Here is a 24,038-nt window from a genome sequence, read left to right on the forward strand (position 1 = left end):
ATATAAACATAAAATCCAATAAAGCACCAGGAAGGGACGGCCTCCCAATTGAATATTATAAAAAATTCACCTTATCACTTGCAACCCCTCTGTTAGAAATTTGTAATCATGTCCAACAAACTGGCAATATACCAGATTCCTGGACAGAAGCAAAGATCGTAGTTATTCCCAAAAAAGGGAAAGATGCCGAGATCCCTCAATCTTACCGACCTATTTCACTCCTTAATAGTGATTATAAAATTTTCACTTCTATGTTAACATCCCGTCTTAATAATTTTATCAGTCACTATATACATACGAATCAATCTGGCTTTATTCCCCAAAGAGAGCTTACTGACAACATCAGAAAAACACTTGGTCTAATTTTTTATGCAAAACGATACTTATCAGACGTTTGTTTCTTAGCTTTGGATATAGAAAAAGCGTTTGATAAGGTAGAACCCTTATTCCTATCTAAAGTGATTAGTGCAATGGGCTTTGGCCCCAATTTTCAAAAAATTATCCACGCTTTATACAAACAGCCCAAAGCACACGTAGTTATTAACAATTCTTTTTCAGAAAATTTTTTCTTAACCCGAGGCACCCGCCAGGGGTGCCCACTTTCACCCTTTTTATTTGCCATTGCTATAGAGCCTTTGGCTAATATAATAAGAAATTCTGATAATATACCAGGTATTAATATATCCCATCACTCTCATAAAATAAGTTTATTTGCCGACGATTTTGTTTTATATGTTAGTCAACCTCACATTGCTTTACCAATGATAGAAACCCACTTACTTAATTTTGCAACCCTCTCCGGACTTCATGTTAATCAAGCCAAAACCATTTTATACCCAGTAAATTTATCCCACCCTATGAAGAACTTTATTCAAGAAAACTTTCACTACCAATGGGTTTCACAATATTGGCTATATCTTGGAGTCAAAATTCCCTTAAACTTAGATACGTTATATAAAATTAACTATACTGAATTATCTAACAATACCAATAACATTTTATCTCAATGGCAAGAAAAGAACCTTTCCTGGATGGAAAAAATCTTAATACTTAAAACATTTATATTTACCAAATTTCTTTACCTCTTTAGAGCCCTTCCTCTCCTGATACCACCATCGCAATTCACCCTTTGGCAAACACAATGGACAAAATACATTTGGAATCACCGACACCCCCGGGTTAAATACACCACTCTATGCCGCTTTTCATCTTTAGGTGGGTTAGCCTTACCTAATTTAAAATCATACTACGAAGCAACGATCCTCAAAATGGTGCTAAAAATTTTAAAAGCAGACCCCCAACCCGAATGGATAGGAATTGAAGAATTCTTTTTGCAACAATCCTCGTATATAATGACCCTTTGGCAAAAAACCACAGAGAAAACTTATAATATTCAACAACACCCCTTTATGCTTTCTCTTTTTAAAATCTGGAACATAAAGCGGTGCATCCTTCTACCTGAATTATCGCTCATGTCTTCATTTTACGGTCAAACCTGGTTTCCTCTGGCATTCCCTCAAAATACCTTTTTAAAATGGAAAAAAGCAAAATTAACTACACTCCATGATCTTACACGTAGGCAACACCTCTTAGAAAAAACCAAACTAGACACTAAAGCCCAGACGTCTTTACCATGGTTGGAATATCTCCAAATCCGACACCTTTTCGCTACACCAAAATTACAAAAGGCATGCGTGACCCCGTATACAAATTTTGAGAAGCTCTTGGTTGCTACCGATGGTTCCTCCAAAAGTCTAATCTCTTCTATTTATAAAATTCTGTTGGACCCAAAACCCCATAAGCTTCCTACATACACAAATTCATGGTCAAAGGATCTTAGCACAAAGTTCGACGAACCCTTTTGGGAATCTGTATGGTCCTCATATGCCTTTAAGACCAAATCAATTAATGTGTTCCAACAGAATTATAAGATTACTAGGGAGCAAGGCCCGTTGCGAAGGGCTATACAACGGGCGGCTAGCCCCCCCTCCTCGCGCCCTGCCCCTCTCGGCCGTGACCGAGGTGGCAGCCGCTGTTAGCCTTCGCACGGCGCTGCCCCCCCGCAAAATTAGTTATACTGTTACTGTTTCCAGTTAACTTCACTGACAAGCACAAGAGGACATCATAAATGGATTATAGGTAAACTAGGGAGCAAGGCCCGTTGCGAAGGGCTATACAACGGGCGGCTAGCCCCCCCTCCTCGCGCCCTGCCCCTCTCGGCTGTGACTGAGGTGGCAGCCAGTGTTAGCCTTCGCCCAGCGCTGCCCCCCCCCTGTCCTGACCCAGTTGGCTGCCGGGCTTAGGCTGCTGTCCGCCGTGCCGAGCCACTCGCGGCTCTCCTCCGCTCGGCTGCAGCCCCCCTCCCTCTCTGCGCACCGACCCAGGCGGCTGGCGGCCTTAGCATGCTGCCCGTCGTCCCCAGCCACTCGGACCTGTCGGGTCTCCTCCGGCCGGCTCTCGGCCCCTTCCCCTGTCTGGCCCGACCCTGGCGGCTGCCGGTCGACTCGCGCCTCCCCTCCGCCCGGCTCTCGCCCCCTTCCCCTCTCGGGCTCGATCCAGGCGGCTGCGGTTCGACTCGCACCTCTCCTCTGCTCAGCTCTCGCCCCCTCTCCTCACCGACCCAGGCGGCTGCAGGTGTGAGCCTGCGGCTCGTCGTCCCCAGGCACTGGCGCGTCTCGGCTCTCCTCCGAATCCTCCGCAGGCCACGGGAAGCTGCGTGCACGGCGGGACTCAAACGACGTGGCCAATGGGATGTGGCCAAGCTGTTGACAGGCAGGCGAGCCGCCCAAACACTGTAGGGGCGCATTGCGTGCAGTTTGCGTCTTACTGCTTTATAATATAGGGAGGATTACGAGGTGGTACCTTACCCCTTTAAAACTGCACAAAATTAACTCCTTCCCCCCTTTGTTGGAGAGGTTGCGGAAATGTTGGATCTTACATCCACTGTTGGTGGGAATGTCCGGTGGTAAAATCCTTTTGGCAAAGGGTACTATTGGAAATTGAGAATCTTACAGGATACAAAGTCCCTATGAAACCCGAGATTTTAATCCTAAATAATTGGAAAGAGTTAAATATTCCCCAATATGGTAAGGAATTACTTACGATGTTATCGTCAGCGGCTAAAACTACAATTGCCCAACAATGGAAAGACACTCATACATTAAGTTTAAGTTCTTGGTTTTCTAACATTTGGAACCATTTATTGATGGATAGAATTTCAGACAAACTATCTTGTTTTGAATCCTCTAAACAAATAGATACCTTCTACGGTAGATGGCATTCAATTTTGGATCACTTGGAATATATATTAGGACAACTTCCAAACTCGCAACAATCACAATATTTTTCTTTTATTCGTAAACATTGGATACTGTAAAGGTACCTATCTATTGCCACTTTAACTTTGGATTTATAGAAGTGTTACTTACCTTGTTTTTAGAAAGAAAGTACAACTTCGGGATCAACATTAATTATTGTTTTGTTTGTTAGTGTTACTGCGTGTATTGTCACTGTTAATATGTTATTATAATGTTGATTGTGTTTACTTTTGAAAATAATAAAATATTTTATTTTAAAAAAAATCTTGGGACTTCAGCAACAGCTCGGGGTCTCTAGGAATCTATAATCAGTCATTAAACATGTTTTGCTACAGCTGAAATCACATCAAGTGATGTCCTGTCCCTTTACTAAAGGGGAAATAGCCCTAACTTGTTCCTCATCCTCTGATGTGGCAGACCCAACTGCCGCCCAGAGAGTCCTCCTCTCCCCAGTACAATGCTGAGTCCCAAGACAACGGGCAGCATCTAGCCCAGCATCTACCTGCACCACAATGTGTGTTTCCTGTATGCGCAGAGATAAGGGTGCCAGCTGTCTGGTTACTGGTTCTAGGATCCATGCCTACTTGGCCTCAGAGTCTTTGGGCCTTTCCTCTGATAGAAAGGGATCCAGGTCCATGATAGCCAGGAACAGATATGCTTCCTCAAAGACAAACTGAAGAAGCAGAGGTGAAGAGCAATGGCCAGAATGTCCGACTGACAGGAAAACATTTAAGTTGATGGGTGGTATGCATCAAAGCCCAACAATCCTTTCACTTACAAGTGGAAGTATGAGCAGCATTTCTTTTTTTTTAATTAAGATTTTTATTGTTGTCACACAAAGAAGTCGACATAGCAAACAAGCCCCGTATATCCCATCCCCTCCCTCTTTCCTAATGTGTCCTTTTAGCAGAGAAGGAAAGAGAGAGCGAAAAAGAAAGTAAGGCAGGAGAGCCAGGTTAACAAAGCAAGGTGCAACATTATGGATTCAATTAAACAGGGAATAAAGGTGAGGAGATATCATTGCTCAAATAGGTACAGTATAGGTATCTGAAGAAGTGAGCCGTGACTCACGAAAGCTCCTAACCTGCCACAGATTTTGTTAGTCTTTAAGGTGCTGCTGGGCTCTTGCTCTTTTCTACAACTAGGTACAAGAATTTGTGCCAAATGGAGGTGAAGGTTCCGGGAGCTCCTGTCTGTTATATGCAATTCTCTCTTGTGTACAAAGGTCATTGACCCAGAGATCTATAGAGGGAGATACTTGAGAGTGAGGAGCATGTCTTCAGGAGATAGTTGATTCTGATATGGGCCCAGAAGCTAGTTGCATGAGGGGCATTTCTTAGCTATTCCTGGATTTAGAAAGTCATTATCCAGCTTTTCTTGGATGATTCAAGCTATTGGTTTAATTTATTTAGTTTATTAAACTGATTTATTTATCTGCTTCATTTGTACCCCACCTTTCTCCCCGAGGGGGACCTAACCTGGCTTCTGCCATTCTCCTTGCCTCTATTTTACCCTCACAACAGCAACCCTGAGTGGTAGGTGAGGTCAAGAATGTGTGACTGGCGCAAGGTCACCCAGCGAGCTTCCATGGCAGAAGGGGGGTTCGAACCTGGGTCTCCCACATCCTGTTCTAGTAGTTCAAGTTAGCCTTTATTGGCATAAATTGTCGATAAAGATTATACAATTTAAGAGCAGATTAAAAACACACCTATGAAAATACCATGTCTCTGGGATCCTTTGGCGCAGTTTTAAACCAGAGCAAAGAAACTTGGCCACTTTCTCATTAATGTCAGAAGTCATTTAAAAGTCGGTGTGCCTTAAGTGCATCAGGGCAATCCATCATGCTACTTAAAGTAGAATGTAAATATATATACCTTAGATCCACATACACGTGACAATGCAGAAGGACATGAGCAATTGTCTCAGCACATTTTTTTTTTGCAGGGGCAGTATCTGGCTGAGTGAGACATCTTGTTAAATCTGCCATATAAAATGGCGGAAGGCATAGCATTGCATGTAAACGCTCTGCGTTGCTGTGGGACTTGCAGGGAAGATAAATATGAGGCCATCTTCCCTGTGGTAAGGGGGGATCTCAAAACTCAAGGGGGAGCAGGCTTTTATTAGCTAAACTGTATAATTTCTGGCACTCAGTATCTAACATCCTGTTTTTAATCTGTTGGAATGCAGCAACAGAGGGCAGCATAGACAGTGATTCTATAGAAAGCCTGTTCTAGTAGTTTCACTGCTACACCATACTGATGGAATGGTGTTTGCTGCATGCCCTTGCATGCAGAACCCTAGTTTTGCACAATCATTTCAGATCTGAACAGCATAATCATTTCAGATCTGAAGATATGCAACTGTTTCAGTCAGTTGTTGCTAAGCCATTGTTGTTGCTGGTCTGTAGCAGTCCAACAGGAAGAGTGGAAACTGAGCCTCGTAGCAGGTTGGGTTTCAAGTACAACATGGCAGCTATAATTTAAATTATAAGTGGACTCACCTTGACTCTCAAAGGCCTGGCATGGTGGCCCATTCTCTCCTTCCAGAGGCTTCTTAGTCACCTGGCCTCTATGGAGGGAGTTCTGTTGCCTTTTTTAAAATCCACCTGTCTGGCAGAGGCCAGTGCTCTTTGGTTTGAGCTGTTTTTTAACATGGAAATTAATGTTTCTGTATTCATTTGAAAACCCTAAAGGGCCAAATGAGAACAGGGTCCACCATTTGAAGTCACTTGTGCCTGAGGCGGGGGGGGGGGAACTCCCTCATGAAGTAGGATAGCCCGTTTGTGATTAAAAGTGTGGGAAGCCTGATACTTTGGCTCTACTTTAAAAAGAAAAACCTTTTTTTTGCTGTTCTTATCTTGGGTTTGCGCAACCCAAGAACTTGTCCTATTGTACTGGTAGGGCAGGAGGGGGGAGGCTGTACTATTGTGAGCACATGAATGAAAAGCCAAACAGTTTGCATGTGCGTCCACGCCTGCGGTACCAGGGAGGTACATATCTAGGACAGGCCCTGTTCATTGAAAGGGGGAGAGGAGAGAGAAGGGCAGGAGGGGAGGGAGAGGGTGCTTTCAAGGTGTCTTCTTGCGTCAGAGCACAGCTGAATAGGAACACAGCCGGCCTGTCTTTCTGTGACACCTGATACAATGATTTCATTGCATATTAACGGAGTTTTAATTGCCTGCTGTGCAGTCTCTCCGGCCATTTCACACAGTGTTTTCTTTGTATACATGAGCACTCTCAGGTGTGCATTCTTTGGACAGGCGTGACGTGTGAATCTGGTCATTCATGAATGCAGCTGGGAGCTGTTCTGGTCATATGGTTCATATGACATGGTGCTGCAGGCAGATTTGATATAGGTGGGGGATGACTGGGACGGCTCATGTGTCCCGAACAGTATCATACAAACCACAAGGTGCTTTCAGAATAATGTTATAGATATAAGCGGCAATATTAAATTAGTCGCAGGAGAAAGTATAAATATGATTGTGGTCTGATTGGTTGCTGTCGAGGACTGAAGTATATGCGTGCCTGAGTACCAATGAAGTGGTGTTACAGAAGCATAAAACAATGAATTTAAAAGCTTAAAAAAACCTCTGAAACCTATACGTTTTTTAAAAGTTTTTTTTTTTTTTAAGATTTATTTACAGTGAAGTCTACAAACCACTTTTCAGCTGCTTGGAACTGAACCCATAACTTTTTTTTAAAGTACAAAGCCTAATAGGCTTATATTAATCACAGAGAATCCTCCCAATGCTTTTTAAACAACAGTATTCCAAGGCTTAATTTAATTTTTCTTTAAATGAAGAAATGAAGTTTTCTTTCTTTAGTTAAAAAAAAAAGAATTGCCACATCATCATGACACTAATTCACTCTCTGAATCCTGGAGACCTATTTTATCTTCATTTCATACCATTCCTACTCACTGAATATTTGTGTTCTAGGAAACTGTGGAAGCCTTCTTAAAACATCCTTCTGTGAAAGATGACTCAGATCTCGAGGGACGAACATCTTTTATGTGGGCTGCTGGGAAAGGCAGCAATGACGTCATCAGGACAATGCTGGATTTAAAACTGGACATTGATATCAACGTGGCAGACAAATATGGCGGCACGGGTAAGACATGAGGAGGGGCTTTCAAGAAGTTATTGGGAATACCGGCATTGTAAACACAGGCATGCTCCCGAATCTTTCAGAATCCACTAGATGGGACATTTAAAAATACATACGTTGATTGCCAATGAGAAAAAGGAAGATATGTGTTGGGATGAATTGGACAGGCTGAGTGCAGAACTGCTTGGCTTCCTGCAGCTTCTCTTCCCAAGTGCTTGTCTCGGAGAGGAGCATGGGAGAGGTCAGCTACAAATGGGGAGGGGGGCTATATGACACCAAAGAAAATTGCAAATATGAACCAAAATATGTCAAATAAGTGTTGGAAATGTAAGAAACATGAGGGCTCATTTTATCATATGTGGTGGACGTTTGAAAAAGCGATAGATTTCTGATCAAAAGTTCATAGTGAAATGCAAAAAATATTTAAATGTACATTTAAAAAAGAACCAGAGACTTTATTGCTAGGTCTGAAGTTGGAAGAGTTAAATGTAAAGAAAAAAACTATGTTTTGGTACCTGATAACGACTGTGAGAATGGTTTATGCACAATGCTGAAAGCAAGACAAAACACCTGAGATCGCAGAATGGTTACAAAAAGTCTTATTTATGGCAGAAGTGGACAAAATAACCAGAAAGTTGAATAATAAAGAAGATCATGAGTTTTTTGATGAATGGAAGGATTTTAAGGACTATTTAGAGAGTAACTGGGATGTGAAGCAAAACTTATTGTATTTAGAACAATATTGATAGAAATGTTATCTTGTAATTGAAATTAGAAATATGAAACCAAGATATAGACTCATTTCGTCCCAATCTTCCTCAGGAGTAATCCTATAGTAATTAAGGTGTCAGCCTCTTGCTACCCAGTGTTTAATTTCTTCTTTACATTTTTCAAATAATCTTCTGGTTCCATGTTCAAGTGTTTATAAAGGAGCAAGCCAGTCTTGTCTTCTTTTATATAGGTGCAAAAGCCTCCTGCATTATGCTGGCTTAAGAGCTTTCCATGGACACTGTATATATTTGTGGTAGTAGCTCCCCAGCTAGAAGCCTTCAATTTTAAATTGGCTGGCAAAATTCTCTCCGTGGTATCCTGTCTCACTCCGTGGCTAGCCGGTTTCTCTGGAGGTCCGACAACAGGACACAGAGGCCAAGGCCTTCCTGTGAAGTTGCCTCCTGGCTTTGGGACTCAGAAGTTCAGTCACCATGCCTAGTAGCCACTGATAGACCTCTCCCCATGAATCTATCCAACCCCCTTGTAAAGATGTTTATTCCTGGCAGCAGATTCCACATTTTAATCGCCTTCTGGACTTTAAATGACATTCTAGCTGTGTCTCTAGCTGTATCCGAAGGAGGAGGAGGAGGAGGAGGAGGAGATTGGATTTATACCCCACCCTTCACTACCCAAAGGTGTCTCAGAGCAGCTTACAAACTCCTTTCCCTTCCCCTCCCCACAACAGACAGCCTGTGAGGTAGGTGGGGCTGAGAGAGCTCTTGACAGAAACCACTCTTTCTGTTTAGAAGAAGTTCTGCTCTTATCAGAACTACGGCTTGCCCAAGGTCATCCAGCCAGGTGCAAGTGGAGGAGTGGGGAATCAAACCCGGTTCTCCCAGATTAGAGTCTGCGCACTTAACCACTACACCAAACTGGCTCTGAAGTGAGCAGCCACCCACGAAAGCTTATACCCTGCCCCAAAATTTGTTAGTCCCTGCGGCTGCCTCTCTCTGCGTACCAGGGGGGCAGCTTCATGCTTAACACAGAGAACTGCTTCCTTCCTGCCTAGTCAGACCCATGTACTCTGTAGAAAGCAGGGTTAAATTACATAACGTACCAGGACACACGTCCCCCAAAAGAACTGGGATACGGTTGCTATGGAATGTGCTAGGCTGAACCGGGCTCTGCCCTTGAATTAGCGTCGTTTCTCGCATTTGCTTACCAAGGCATAATCTCCATTCAACTCGAGTTTTAATAGAACCCCAAGACACTTGTTATTGTGTAGGGACGTGACACCAAGGAAAAAGAATTCCGCTCTGCTCAGAGGTGGGTGTCGTAGGAGCAGCACAGGGGCAGCTTTATAGCTTTGCTGTCACTGACCACGTACAATGGAGAGGGATCTAACTGCCGGCGGAACAAAGGGCTCCATTGTGACCAGCTGGCTGAAGAAGCTCTTCAGTCACTGTGACTCTCTTCGAGAAACTTTGGCTTACGAGAAAATATCGAGCAGAGACTTGGACGCGAAAACGCCTGCGTCAGAATGAATGATGGAGGGGGAAGAGCCGGGACGTGCTGACAGAGCAGCTCCTTTATTCAGTTGTATTGTTGCAAACACCTCCTGTGTTGGCCGCTTGAGTAGTTTACTGCCTTGTGCTTCAGAAGGAGTGTGATGCAGAAAAATAGGATCGAGAGCGTACTGGAGGGTCAGCCCTCGGAGCCAAGCTCCATCCAGTGGGCGGCAGCGGTCTCGGTGGACTTCACTTCTAGACAATCCCCACCCCATAGATTTCTTTTCACTGACATTACTTGTGTTGTTAGTGCAGCTTACCTAGGATCAGGGCTTTTGGGGGGGCGGGGGGGTGCCCGAACTTTCAATGGGGAAATGAAGTTTTCTATAAGTATACTGAAAACTCATGAACTTTTAAACATTTTTAAAATAATTTTGTCAAAGAGGTTCCAGAACTCTGTACTGGCGCATTCCCCCAGGAAAAAAGCCCTGCCTAGGATAGTACTAACAGTTCATATGCATCTTTGGAATGGTTTGGAAATACATGTTGTGGGTGGGGAGGGGAGGTGGCATGGTATAGACTGATCTTGTCAGACCTAGGAAGCTCAGCAGAATCGGTACTTTCCTTTTTCACTTTCCTTTTATGATACGGTTCCTTGGCCTAATCCCACAAGGGGGGGGGGATCTCATTCCAGTCACAGTTTTTAAATTTTACGCTGGGTTGCAAAAAGGTAGGATGCCAGTGACCTGGCAATAAATTGGTCCTTATCTTGTAGAATAATGGCTCTGATTGATATCTGTGAGCTCATTTTTCTCAAGGGGGTCAGTACTTGGAAGGGAGACCTCTAAGGAAGACTCTGAGGAAGGCTGAGGCAAACCACCTCTGCTCACTTGCCTTGAAAGCCCCTTGCTTGGGTTGTCAGACGTCAGCTGTGACTTGACGGCTCTTTACACACGTATGTGCCTGGGGGTGGTGGTGGATTACTATCACTACAGTATGTATTTTGAATAATGAGTAAGGTAAAGCCAATGAATATATGTATTTATTTATTTATTTATACATTCAGTTTATATACTGCTCTAACCCCGAAGGGTCTCTTGACAGATTTACATACAGATTCCAAATTCCAATTTCCTATCTAAGGCCACATATTACACAAAGGAACGGGGCTGCCTATATGAAAGTTCTGCTCTCTGTAAAGGGATGTTCTATGTTTGCCCAGTGGATTAGGGTAGATAAGGCCAGACCAATTTGGGAATGAAGAATCTCTTCTGGTTGTCACTGTTGGAACTGCAGAGGGGCTGAGCAGTCAAGGGTACAACTTGCTTAGAAAATCGCAAGTTTGAAGTAAACACTTGAATCAGCTGGGGTGTTATTTATGTGTATTTATCATTTATAATGGTGATCGTTCATCTCTCTGCCAAAGTCAATCCAAGGCAAAGTCCAACATTAAAAAATCTACAGTATGCAAAGTAACATAATGATGTCTCTTAAGAGTGAATTACTTGGATTATTCTGAATGGTTTGCAATTATCAGTTCCTCCTCTTGGTCAGTTTCAAAGGTAGCCATGTAGGTCTACAATAGAATAGTTAGATTCAGGGCCAGTATACCTTAGAGACCAACAAGACTTTACGTGTATAAGCTTTCAAGAGTCAATGTATCTGACAAAAGGATCTTTGATTCACAAAAGCTTGTACTCATAAAATCTTGTTGGTCTCTAAGCTGCTACCAGACTCAAATCTAGCTATTCCTGTTGGTGAGTGATTTAAGATTTGCTGTGCTCCTAATTCCGATGGCCCTCTTTTAACTTCCACATTCACTTTTCACTGTCTTTCAGCATTACATGCAGCTGCCCTTTCTGGCCATGTCAGCACCGTGCAATTGCTGCTACAACACAGCGCTCAGGTAGATGCGACTGACGTCATGAAACACACTCCTCTTTTCCGTGCCTGCGAGATGGGGCATAAAGAAGTGATACAGACTCTCATTGAAGGTCAGCTGTGGCTAATTCATAAGCTCCTTCACAGAAACATTGCTGTCTTCATCTGTGAAATGAACAGTAATGACAGACAAAAAGGGGGGGGGCAATCCTAGATCAGCACAGGGAGAGTGGTGGATTTGTCATGTATCCATATAGACCGCAAATAAGCAGGCAATGAAAGTTCTCACGAAAATTTTGACTAAAGCAAAACATGAAGGGAACTTTTGAGAGGTCTGGAATACTTCCCTAAGACTTTATAAACATTTTAAGCAAAGGTAAATTAATTGCAGAACACTTGTGATTTTCTGTATTTCTTACACACTTGCAGTAGAAAATTAGAGGCATTTTTGTTTTGCACTGGGGAACATTTCCCAAAAATGTATTTTATTTCTGTAAAGCGTTTGAAAGCATTCTTTCCACTCAACTTTGGGTCCCCCAAAATAGGAAACAACGAAAACAGTAAAATAAGATTAAAAACACACGAGTAAAAACAATTAAAACCAAAGTGCGGTGTAGTTGTTATAGTGTTGGACTGGGATCTGGGAAACCCAGTTCAGGTGCATGAATAGAGGGAAGTAATCAAACACCTTCCTTACTGGGTTTTGATGGTCTTTTTTGCTATTGCAGGAGGAGCCAGAGTGGATCTGGTTGACCAAGATGGTCACTCTCCCTTACACTGGGCAGCTCTGGGAGGAAACCCAGACGTTTGCCAAAAATTGATAGAAAATAAAATCAACCCTAATGTGCAGGATTATGCAGGCAGGACTCCCTTGCAGTGTGCTGCCTATGGGGGCTACATTAATTGCATGGTGGTGCTCCTGGAAAACAAGGCTGATCCAAACATTCAAGATAAAGAGGTACGTTTCTCTTTTTGAATACGGTCAGCTCAGAGGTAAATTCAATTCTGTCTGAGGCACTGTTGTCTGTAATGCGGCAGTGAGTTGCTCTTAGTCTTAGCCCTTCCCCAAAAGGAGGAAATAATACTGACCTGCCTTATGGGGTTGTTGTGAGGATCACAGCCTGATGTCTCAAACCATCTTTATCCAATTTGAGTCAGTGTGGAGGAACAATGAAGGAACCATGGAAAATGACATCTTGAAGAGGGTCAGAGAGAAACTGCTGTAGTTTGGTACCCAAACAGCAGGAAAACCTCTGTGTGAAAAGGCACCAAATCGTATACAGCCAGCTCTCCAGCTTCTGAAACTTCTGCAGGCATTGCTTACACATTTTCAAAAACTGATATATATTTTTTGCCCAGTGCCACATTATGCACTTTTGTGCACTTCCAGTGCATCATGACACACACACAGAGGCCTGACAATAAGCAATATTTGAAGGCAATATAAAAAAAATCTGATTGTCTTCCAACTCCAAAGACTGTCCATCAACATGCCAGGGCAGGGTGCTTTGTAAAACTTGCACAACTGATTTTTAGGTCGTTTCTTGGACCAGCTAAGTTGCATTTCAGACTGTGGCTGGAACAAAGGGCAAAAAAGTAGTATTTGTATATGTTGCCCTGAGCCTGCCTTGGCGGGGAGGGTGGGATACAAATTAAGTAAGTAAGTAAGTAAGTAAATAATAGTTTAGATTTTCATCTGTATTAACAGCTGGTTTCCATTTACAGTATTTCATATGAGTAAGAGGTAAAGCAGAAAGAGTAGGAAAGGGGTAACAGATTCTTTGTTTTGGGTGTACATTTTGTAAAATTTTGTTGTAAATGTTGGTGTAGTAGTAGTAAATATGTTAAGAGTTCATTAGTTTAGTTACGCTCTTTTTAATGTTATGTGAAAACACAGATATTATCATCCATAGCATCTTTGGCCTATTTAAAGACTCTGTGAACCCAGAACCTTGACACATCCTTTCCATTTCTGCGTGAATGGTGAAAATACATATTCGCCATATGCAGTCTTAGCATCAGTTGTAGTCCTAGCATACACACTGTCTGTCTTCATGTTAGCTTTTAAAGGTGAGTGTACTCAATTCCCTTATATTTCTCTGATCTGTCTTGCTGACTCTAGGGAAGGACTGCACTACATTGGTTATGTAACAATGGCTACCTTGATGCTATAAAGCTACTCCTGGGGTTTGGTGCCTTTCCCAATCATATGGAGAACAATGAAGAAAGGTATTGTTTATCACTTTTTTTTTTTTGGTAAAGTTTATTTATCTATTTTCCGTTACAAAAAAGATGTAAATTCTCTTTATACATAACATTTTTGGAGTGTACATTATACATTTTTTCCCATCCATATGTTTACTTGAAACCACCTTTTCTTAAAAACATTATCATCTCTCCCTGCTAATATCAAGTTTAATCTGTCCATTTCCGCTATTTCTAGGATTTTTTCCATTAATTCTTCTCTTCTTGGTATTCCGATTTCCACTTTTTAGCTATGAGGATTCTGCTTACTGCGAGAATATATAGAATGATATATAAGTCTTCTCTATTTATTCTATCTGGAATCATGTTAAGCAGATAACTTTCTGGGATAAGTTGGAGTTCTATATCTGTAATCTCTTTTATCAGTTCTTTGACCTTTTTCCAAAACTTGATTATTTTTTCACACCTCCACCAGATATGGTAAAAGGTTCCTATGTTATTTTTGCATCTCCAGCATGTATCTGAGACATTCTTATAACATTTGGATAGTTTATCTGGTGTCCAATGCCACCTGTAAAACATTTTTAGTATGTTTTCTTTATATGACGTAGCTCTTACTATTTTCATCGATTTCCACACTTTTTCCCACTCCTCGGTTTTTATTGTGTGACCTATATTTTGTTCCCATACTCTCATACAAGGTTTGATCGCCGTCTCTTTCATGTTTTCCTTCAGTAGTATAATTTTTGGATTTGCTTGTCCGCCGATGACAGCCAGATCTTGTCTAATTCCGACTTTGATTTTACGAAGTTTGTTTTTTTATCTTTAACAAATCTTGACTGCAGTTGTATCTTTTCCCAGCTTGTGAGTTTAATATTCATTTCTTGTAACGTCTCAAATGTTTTCAGGTTCTTCTCTTCAGTTAACAGTATTTCATATGTTGCTTTTTTCCCGTTTGTTAGTAATGCTGGCATTATAAAGGCTTCTAATGGCGATACCCACATGTATACCCTGGCTCTTTTGCCCATGCTGTCATTGTAATGTCTTTCAGTAGAGAGCGGTGTAACTCTTCTAGCCACGAGGAGACCCACAACCAATACACACAAGTACAGCACAGTTCAGGTCCATGACCTCATTTATTCAGTAGTATCCTCAATAATAACACAAGCCCCGACCTGCAGGGAAGAAGGCTTAAAAAACGGAGAGTGGGAGGAGTGCCTCTCTCAATCCTTTTCAGGTGTGTAGAAACGATACAACTTAATCTTAAAGAGATATACACCACAGTCATTGACGTTTTGGTAGTTTCTTCCTGTAGATACTCCTCTAACCTTGACAGTGCAAACTTTTCTTATTGGCTTCAGCTTATAAAGGGGTGTTTGAACCTAGTATAATTCAGGGTGCCATACTGTTCCCGGGCATTCATGACACAAGCAGTACACGTGTCATAGTCCTGGTGTACCAATAAACAGAAATCTTCTTATGAAGCACTGCGTTGTGTGACCTGACTATCGAACCCTGACAATAAGGCAGCTTCATGTGTAACGTAAGCCATTTTGAGCCCACTAAGAAGAAAGGCAGGGTAGGGTATAAAATAAATAATAGAATTGTAAGCTTTAATCAGCCTGGTATCAATATATGATGTGCAAAAGTGGCCAGTGCTATCTTGGAGTAAAAGACTATGTGTGATACGTTGTTGAGATATTTTTTTACATCCACAAAACATTCTTGACTCTATTCCTGCTCTAACAAAATTCATATGTAGGTTTAACTTTATATGCTTTGAGTAATTTCCACTGAAATACTTCAACAATCAAAAGCGGTGATTGTCTCTGAGCAGAATTGGTCCTTTTGGTAGGCAGAATGGCATGAACTCGTTCCTGATGGCTTACTATAAATTGCTTTCCAAGTCAGCTTTCCCCGATGACATTTCAGTGTTGAATTAGGGAAGTCAACATTTTTGTCTTACCTAAGCTTGGCTGCAGCTTAATTTTTGAAGTCCCAGTTTCTGTAATTAAATTCTGCGTCCTTATCTCTTCTATACCGTCACTGTGATGCTCTGCAGCTGTTCTGCGTATTGTCTGACATAGTAACACATTGTAGCATGCAGAACACAGTCTTGCTCTTGATGATAACTGCAGTTTTAGTGTTTCTTAGGGCATGATTAAGGATGTGGGAAAGAAAAATTGGACTCTAAGCATGACAACAGTTAACCAGTAGGAAGGCTGGTGATGTCTCATTTCTCGTTTTCTTGTCAGCTTCAGTATTTAATGTTGCAGTCATCAAGTTTGTACGATCCTCATGTACAACAGCTTGGGTAGAGTGGTCAAAATAAGTTCCTCGACATCCGTAGTCCCGAACCTTTTTGAGGCTGCAGGTATCTTTGCAATTCTGACACAGTATGGTGGGCACAGTCGCAAGATGGCTGACACAGAAGGTGGAGCCACCCACAAAATTACTTTCAGTCAGAAAGCAAAGACCTTGTGGTGTGTTGGCAGCTGCTGCTGAAGCAGCATTTTTAAAAATCTGCAGAGCCAATCAAAAGCCTTGCTGGGCAAAAGCCCTGCCTAGCCCTGCCCACTTTCTAAAACACTTGGCAGGCACCAAGAAAGATATCAGCGGACACCATGGCACCCATGGGCGCCATGTTGGGGATCCCTGTTTTACATGGCATTTGTTTATTCATTTAAAATGTTTTTATGCTGCCTTTCCACATGACCACATTCGGTAAAAAACACTTAATACAAGAACCAGGGAGGAGGGCCAATAATGGTCACTGGGGTTGTGCCAAACGAATAGAGGTGTGCAATTTTTTTAAAAAAATCCCATGTTTTTCAGTTCGGGTCTATTGGGCCAGAAAAAAATTAGGTATTTAAAAAAAAAATCCCAATTTTTTCCAGGTCCAATAGACCCGAGAAGAAAAATACCGGAGTAAAAAAATAGGCAACCCAATCCGGGGGCTGGCTTAGCTTCTCCTGCAGTGTGGTTTAAACCACACTGCAGGAGAAGCTGGGCCCAGGATCTGCATGTGACAGGGAGATCTCTCCCTGCCGCACACAGATCCTAGCTGGGATGGCTTCTCCTGCAGATGATGCTGGCTGGGCTTTCTTCTCCTGGAGTCCAGTTTAAATTGGGCGGCTGGCGAAGCGAGCCCCAGGAGCTGCTGTGCTGCATGGAGCACATTGCCACACACAGCACAACTGATTCTGGCTGGGCTCACTTCTCTTGCCCCCATTCTCCATTATTTCCAATGGAGGGGAAAAGAAGGCATTTAAGAAGACGACGAAGAGATTGGATTTATATCCCGCCCTTCACTTGGAGTCTCAGAGTGGCTTACAAAAACTCCTTTCCCTTCCCCTCCCCACAACAGACACCCTATGAGGTGGGTGGGGCTGAGAGAGCTCTGACACAAACTGCTCTTTTTCAAGGACAGCTGTGCCAGAGCTTGTGACTGACCCAAGGTCACATCAGCAGGTGCAAGTGGGGGAGTGGGGAATCAATACCTTTAAATGCCTTCTCCAAGCTGAGAGTTCACTCTGAAGGCATTTAAAGAGACCGATAGCCCTTTAAATGCACTTTAACTGTGGGTATCTGGCAGTCCGAAAAATCCTGAATATTTTCAGGATTTATTGGGCTTGGCCATTTCGGATAGCCAAATAAATACCGACTATCTATATCCAGCTGAAAAAATATCCAAAAAAACCCTGTAAGTTATTTTCTCGGGGGGGGGGAGGGGAAGTCAGCTCGGATAAACCGAATACACACCCCTACAAACGAAAGAAAAAAGTTTTCACCCACTGTTGGAAGACACCAGTAGAGGAAGAGGGAGTTCCAAAGGTTTGGTGCCCAGAACTAGAAAGTTCTTTCTCATCTCCCCACCCATCTAGCCTCAGATGGCAGGGGCAATCAAGGCAGGGCCTCCAAAGATGGCCAGAGTAGGTTCATATTGGAGAAAGCACTGGTAGCCACTGAATGCTTGCTAAAGTTTACAAAATAGTTTTAGACGAACTTGTTAAGAAGAAATTGTACTGGCCATATACTGAAACCACATTACCTGGCCCTTACCAAAAGATCATTGGAACATTAAGTAAAGTGCCAGCATTTAAAAAAACTGTTGTTACATACAGTTGACTTTTGCAACACCGCCTTCCTTTTCATGGGCAGCCATAATCCTGCCTCTGCCCACTCTGTGATACTGCCTGCCTTCTTTGGGGGGCCAAATGCAACCCGCTGCCTTCTTGGGGAGCAAAGACCTCCCTCTGCTTGCTCTGCCATGCAAGATATGCCTGTGAAGTTGAAACTGTTTCTGCAGTCTGTCTGAAACTGATACCTTGAGAATGAGGGCCACAGTCTCTAAGAATTTCACACAGACTAGATGGGGGAAATTTTATATTCAGAAGTGTGTTTCCTGCTAAAATAGTGAGAAGTTGATTTCCTGCTGAAACCAAACCAAACCAAAAAAATATAAAAATGGATGAAACGAAAACAAATTTTTAAAAAATCTAAAAATGAAAATAAAATGCTCACTTGCACACTCAGTCCATATCAATAGGGTTGCCAACGTCCAGGTGCAACCTGGAGGTATCCTGGAATTATACCTCATCTCCAGACTACAAAGATCTAGTCCCCTGGAGAAAATGGCTGCTTGGAGGGTGGACTCTATGGAATTATACCCTGCTGATGTCCCTCCCCTCTCCAAAACCCACTTTCCCCAGGCTGTACCCTGAAATCTCCAGGAATTTCCCAACCTGGAGTTGGTAACCCTACCAGTCAATTATAACTGCAAAGTCTTATATGAAACACCCGGGAATATAGCAGTGTTTTTAATATGCCTAAACTCAGTGTAAACTTGACTCATATTTAGTAATTGTGTTTCAAACGCAGTCCTATTTTCTCTTATTTTCCTTTGCTGATTTCTTCCATCTTTGTGTTGCTCTACCCACACTCTTCCTCTTAGCAACTGGACTTTTAGTTAGGTTTTTTTTTCATCTACAGTCTCAGTCAGTTCTCGCCATTATTTTAAAGGTTGTTCCAATGATTAGCAATAAAGAGTAAAAATAATATTTGATATGACTATATTAAGAACAGAATGCTCATCAGTTCCCCAACAGATGGTTCTGATCTTGACTTTAAGTTTGCTCAAATAGTAGCTATGCAGTATCTTGTTTTGATAGAGCTACTATATTCAAACCCCCAGGTTCAGCTAACAAACGTGATTCACAAGTACAGCTCAAGGCTGCGTGTATGGAAACCTTGGTTGAGAGGAAGGAATCTCTTTTATCCTTCTGATACATAATATACAGGAGGCTTGGTGGCATTCGTCTACTTTTGATCTTCCAGGAGATCATGACCCCTCCCCCCAGTTCTGTAAAACGGCATGACAGAGCTATAAGCTTTGTTCTTAAATGAGTTCAGAGCAAACAGTAAAGATTGCATAGATGTACAGTGCAGAGTCTTGGTAGTTGTGTAAAATTCAGCATAGGCCAAGATTCTTATGCCTTTAATACTTGCCTAGAAAGGGAAATGATAGCACATTTTAGAACTGAATCCCTGAAATCTGAATTAATTCGGTGACAAATCTGTCAACACTGTGGCACTGAGCTAGGAGATGTATACATTGAAATTCGCTATTCCTGTTGCCACTGTTTTTCACTTGCCCCTCGTACACTACTTTATTTCTCCTTGCCAGAGAAAACATCAGCTTCCTGCCTTCCTTCCTGGTTGTCTCAGGCATTGGCTGCACTTCCCTGTTCTCCACCTCTCAACTACAACCAATGTCAGGTTCAAATACTTCAGTATAAAATGCTGTTAACACTGCACATCTATACAGCCTGTGGCCTCATTTTGGACATCTGATTTTTTGAAATCATTCACCAGTGTTTCCTTACTTTTTTAGGTACACTCCACTTGATTATGCATTGCTTGGAGGTCACCATGAAGTAATTCAGTTCATGCTGGAGCATGGTGCTTTATCCATCGCTGCCATACAGGATATCGCAGCCGTCAAAATCCAAGCAGTCTATAAAGGATACAAAGTCCGAAAAGCTTTCCAAGATAGGAAAAACCTTCTAATGAAGCATGATCAGCTGAGGAAAGATGCTGCCGCCAAGTAAGTCTGATCGTGTGTGTGGATGCAAATAATAATAATAATAATAATGGTGGTGATGATGGTGATGGAGGAATTCTTCAGCTATCCATCATAGCTAAAAAACCTGCAATTTATGGTAAACTGCAGTTTTTATGATAAGCAAAGTGTGTGTGTGTGTGTGTGTGTGTGTGAGAGAGAGAGAGAGAGAGAGAGAGAGAGAGAGAGAGAGACACTCTTTGACTGAAGGTTATGTAGATGAAGGTGCAGGACTGTATGCAGTGGGGCAGACACAGCTCTAAGTCACCCTCCACTCAGTTTTGCAGTGAACTGGGGGCCTACCCAGACCTGGCATTTTCCACATGTACTCTTACAGTTAACTCATGAGTATTGTGATAGCTTGGAATCCTTTTGTTGCTTTCACTGAGAGTGCTCCTCCTCCTTTGCTGCTGCCACCATCCTCCTCTCATCCCCTTGTCAGGCCCCACCACCACCATACGATGAGATGGCCTTACAGGGGAATCAATACATGTGCCCATGTGTGTGGCTTCTGTTGACCATTCTCTGGAAATGCACAACTGTCCTTGCCAAAAATGGGTCCCTCACACAGATTAATGGGGGCAGCATTTTGCTACTATACAATAATAAGGAAATACTTGTCATAGGTTTTGTCATATGTTTCAGATCACAGAGGCTCTTCTATGTTCTCCTCTAAGTGAAGATCCTTTTCTTCCCCAAGGAGTATTCTTCACAGTACTAAATCTGTCTTTCTCTATCCCTTTGTCTTCTGGGCTCCGGAATGTAGAGAGAGTCCCTCTACCATTTTCCCTGTGTTCTATTGTGGTTAAAATGACGAAGGAATTTTATGCTAGAAATAAAATATAGTAAGCAGGAGAAGGAGGGGAGGGACCATGGCTGAGTGGTAGAGCATCTGCTTTGCATGCAGAACATCCAAGGTTCAAAACCTGGCATCTCCAGTTTAGCAAGGACCAGGAAGTAGGTGATATGAAGCACCTCTCACCTGAGTCCCAGGAGAGGTACTGCCAGTCTGAGTAGACAAGACTGACCTTGGTGGACCCAGGGTCTGGTTCACTATAAGGCAGCTTCGTGTGTTCATCTGTGTTCAAGAACAGCCCAAATGGAAGAGCTGAAGTCTGAAACATCATTATTTGAAATATGAGAAGTGGTAATAAGTAAAGTTGCTCTGCACTTGTAAAGGAAGGGAGGGCATCTCTCCTCAACCTAAAAGTGCATGGGCGGTGGGAACATCATGCTGCATCAGGGCAAGTTGGTGGTTGTGAAACGATTGTGAGGCGGGGCTCAAGCTGCCTCAGCTTTACAAGTTAAAACGAATTGACTTTTCCTTAGTTTTTATTCTAAGATTTCAATATCCAAAGGATATGCACTGTTTATGAATCATTCTTGCAAGGCTACATTATAAGGCTCTACCCCTCCCCCCAAAAAAACAAAACTGGAAGCATCTCTTACCTCCTCCAGTATCTTGTTCTGTATCTTGTTTCCAAAGAAACAGATTTGCAAATTGTAGTAAAAGAACAGCAGATCAGAATTTTCTATCTGATATGTTTGTAAATGAGCATCCCAAAATACACAAGTGCTACTCAAGAGAGTTGCTTTTCACATACAGCAAAGAAAAGTGCTGCTCCTTATCTTTGTTTGGTTGTTGGATATTGATCTGTGCTAAATTAATTTGTGGAGTGCTTTTAAACATAACAGAATTGACCTTGTATCGTACCAAAGGGCTTGAGGAATCCCAGGTGCCAGCTTGCCATTGTGCCTAGAAATTTCATTGTGGCACCTAGTATTGGAAAATTAAGTTACAGAGCCCTGAAGACTGAAAGGAAACTGGCTCATAAATATTTGGGGCTCGATCCTAAACCCAAAGAAATCTTGTCAAGGACTGTCATGCCAGTTCTTTGAGAAAAGGACATCTATTGGTAATTTTTTTAATATAATACATACTTATATTTTATGCCAATAAAGGTATTGTATTTGTATTTGTATTTGTACATACTTATATACAATGCTAATTAAATGATGGTCCATCTATTGCACTATTCAGTTTCCCACGGTGACCAACCAGGTGCCCCAGAAAGCCCATAACAGAGGTCAGAGCCTCCCCTGTGGCCCCCTCACACTCAGAAATCCAGATAAAAAAGGTGTATGTTGCCTTTGAACATGGAAGTTCCTTTTAGTCATCAAATTCATCCACCATGAATTTTTCCAATTACATTTAAGATAGTGGAAAACAGTTGTTGACAGTCGCGTTGGTCCAAAAGTGAAATCCAAAAAGCCAAGAACACAACCCATATAATACCCAATTAGAAGCAACGTGACACAATAGGTACTGGCCACTTGAGATAGCGTCCATGACTGCATCTTGTGCCAATTATTTCAAGGTAGTTATACCTTGTGTGAAGAAGCAGTCAGTGTTAATCAACGCAATCAACCTATTCATGGTCTTGTTCTGTTTTTATTTGTTCCACATAACAACAAAATAGATTTCCAAAACCAAGCACCTGCACTGGGCTAACCTAGAACTGAATGTCAAGGACAGAAGATCCAAAGAGAATAACCATCAGAACAGGGGATTAAAGAAGTTAAAAGTTGGAAACATCATAGGGTGCAGAGTGCAGTCTTCCAACTTTCCTGGCATGTTTAAGAAGAAACATATAATAGTGCATGCAGAAAGTCCCATGTTCACCAGTAGCTTCTCCAGTGGACTGGCTCTCAGACAGAATCACTGGGAAAGGCCTCTGCTTGATACTTACTGCCAGTGGTAGAAGACAGTATTAGTCTAGGTGGACCAATATTTTAACTAAATATTAGGAAGCTTCTTATGACCTGCAGTAAAGGTTGCAATGGAGCATAGCTGTAACTGAGGTAATAAAGAGGAATAATACAGAGCAAACATCTCTGACGGTTCTTCTATGGTTTTTTATAATTGCTGGCTATGCGCTGTAACAATAAAATTCATTCATTCATTCATCTCTGACGGTTGCACCTTGAATGCCTAACACTGCGTTTCATTCCTCCTTAATCAGTTCTGAAGGATGCAGTGGGGATTAAATTTTGTCACAAACCCTGTGTTAAAAATACATTGTGCCATTCCAACAATTTTTAGAGATATTTTTGCCCTTTCTGGAAACATTTTTAGTCATTTTACTGAACCATTGATACTGCCTCCTGTTTGGTTGAGAATAACAGAATCAAAGTAGAGATTTTTTTAAAAAAAATGAAATAAAAAGCAAATTGGGTAAATGGGCATATCGAGTTGTCACTTACAACAAATTGCGTTTATGTTCTGTCATAAACCAGAGAGGACGTGGTTGTCACCATTCTGCATGCCCATCTGTGCTTCCTGCAGCTAAACTTGGACAGTGTGTATCTCGTAGCTGCATACAGCCAACTAACATCTCTTCTAACTTGATAAAACCTGCTTTCTGGATACATATATTTGTTTATGGGAACCCTGAATGGCTGGTAATAAAGTTTCGGCTTTTAAATAAAACAGATATTCTCTATTTGGTTCTAGCCGCGTTGCTTATAAAGAGCAGGGCGGGGAAGATGGAGACAGCAGGACTTAAATGGAAAATAACAGCAAATCTTTAATAGTTTGAAATAGGACTGTATGTAGAATAAAATCTGCAGGAGGCAAGAAACAGCAAATAAAAAGAATGGTGAAAAACGAACAGCACTTCAAATACACGTACAATTTTCTCCTAGGTATGCTACTAATGGGTCTGAATGTGACCTAGTGTAATTCATTAGTAGCCACAGAATATTCCTTTCTTCCAAGAATGGCTCTCTTGACTGCTATATTACCAACAGAGTAGAGACTTCAGGACAATTGGAGTGCCTCCCCTGTTATTGCTACTGTGGCATTAGTTATCATTCATATGATGAGTGTACAAATGTAATGGAGGCAGGGTTGCCAGCTCCGGGGTTGGAAAAATCTGGAGATTTGGAGGGTGGAGCCTGAGGAGGGTGGGGTTTGGGGAGGGGAGGGACTTCCATGGAGCATAATCCCATATAGAGGACTGGTAAAGCTTCGCTTCAGAGGGAAAAGGCAGTTTGGTTCCATTTTGTTAATTGTAGCTTTTCTCCTTTGTTCCAAAGAATGTAAAGAAGACAGGAAATTGATTGGACCAGTTCGCAAGCAGATCCCAGTTTAGTCAATTTTGTCGCTGAAGTAAACTTTGCTTTT

At 42.1% G+C, this 24,038-nt stretch overlaps 1 protein-coding gene across 1 annotated transcript in view; it reads left to right on the top strand.

Moving 5' to 3' along the window:
• INVS (inversin) overlaps positions 1-24,038 on the top strand; it is an 86,515-nt gene that overhangs the window by 50,884 nt on the left and 11,593 nt on the right. The window contains exons 7-11 of the mRNA XM_015414054.1: positions 7,258-7,429; positions 11,484-11,639; positions 12,255-12,484; positions 13,649-13,755; positions 19,625-19,837. Of these exons, the coding sequence (XP_015269540.1) occupies positions 7,258-7,429; positions 11,484-11,639; positions 12,255-12,484; positions 13,649-13,755; positions 19,625-19,837 (878 nt within the window). The remainder of the gene's footprint in view (positions 1-7,257; positions 7,430-11,483; positions 11,640-12,254; positions 12,485-13,648; positions 13,756-19,624; positions 19,838-24,038) is intronic.

The sequence above is a fragment of the Gekko japonicus genome, unplaced genomic scaffold (assembly GCF_001447785.1).
Source record: "Gekko japonicus isolate JY-2015 unplaced genomic scaffold, Gekko_japonicus_V1.1 scaffold3110, whole genome shotgun sequence".
NCBI classification, from domain to species: domain Eukaryota; kingdom Metazoa; phylum Chordata; class Lepidosauria; order Squamata; family Gekkonidae; genus Gekko; species Gekko japonicus.